This window comes from Aureococcus anophagefferens (genome assembly GCF_000186865.1).
Source record: "Aureococcus anophagefferens unplaced genomic scaffold AURANscaffold_1096, whole genome shotgun sequence".
Taxonomy (NCBI): domain Eukaryota; class Pelagophyceae; order Pelagomonadales; family Pelagomonadaceae; genus Aureococcus; species Aureococcus anophagefferens.
The window spans coordinates 1-782 of NW_008706245.1; the positions used below are offsets into that span (position 1 = coordinate 1).

The following is a 782-nucleotide window of genomic DNA, read 5'->3' on the forward strand; positions in this document are numbered from 1 at the left end:
GGTCGTATCTTGCCCGCCATCGTTCGTCGGAGCACATTTTGACTCTTGAGGTCGCGATGCAAGACGCCCACCTCGTGGAGGTAGGCCATGCCGATGGCGATGTCCTTGGCCCAAATGAACTGCGTCTTGGGCGTGATGGCATCGCCGCGCGCGTCGAGGACGCCGCGGAGCGACCCGTTCGGCAGGTACTGCGTGACGATGCCGACAAAGCTCGCATCCGTGGTGCAAATGCCAACAATGTCGATGGTGCGCGGGTGCTTGCGCAGCTTATCCATAATGCCGACTTCTTTTTTGAAACTGGAGAGAATCTTGTCGCGCGCGGACTGCGCTCCGATGCCGACCAGCGAGAACTTCTTGAGGCACACGATTTCGCCAGCGTACTCCGCTTTGTGGACGCTGCCCTGGCCACCGCCCGCGAACGGCTCCACCTCGACGAAATCGAGCTCGATCTCGTTGTCCTCCATGTGCGCCTGCTTGAGACGGCGCGCGCGGTCCCATTTCGTCAACTTCTGCATCTCTTCGAGCAGCGTAGCGACGCCCTGCTGCAGCTCGCGATGGGAATCTAAGATCTTGGCCAGGCCCTGGCGCACCTCGTCATTCATCTCGCGCATCTCGATCAGGAGCTCGTCGTCGGGCACGTGCGCGTTCTCCACGACCTCCGCGATCGCGAACGGAGTCCGCGCGAGGATCGCGGCGGCCGCGGCCGAGTCCTCGTGGGTCTCGGAGCAGCGCTTCGCCACGAGCATCGCGATCGACTGTTCCATCTGATATGTGCGCTCGAG

General features: G+C 62.3%; 1 protein-coding gene across 1 annotated transcript; it reads right to left on the reverse strand.

The window, feature by feature from the left end:
• Window positions 1-20: 20 nt before the first annotated feature.
• AURANDRAFT_35534 (hypothetical protein) lies at window positions 21-464 on the reverse strand (the record flags this gene model as incomplete). The annotated part of the gene is made up of 1 exon (XM_009044942.1): window positions 21-464. A coding segment is annotated over one exon (444 nt), but the record flags the coding sequence as incomplete, so codon positions are not given.
• Between the last annotated feature and the right edge of the window lie 318 nt (window positions 465-782).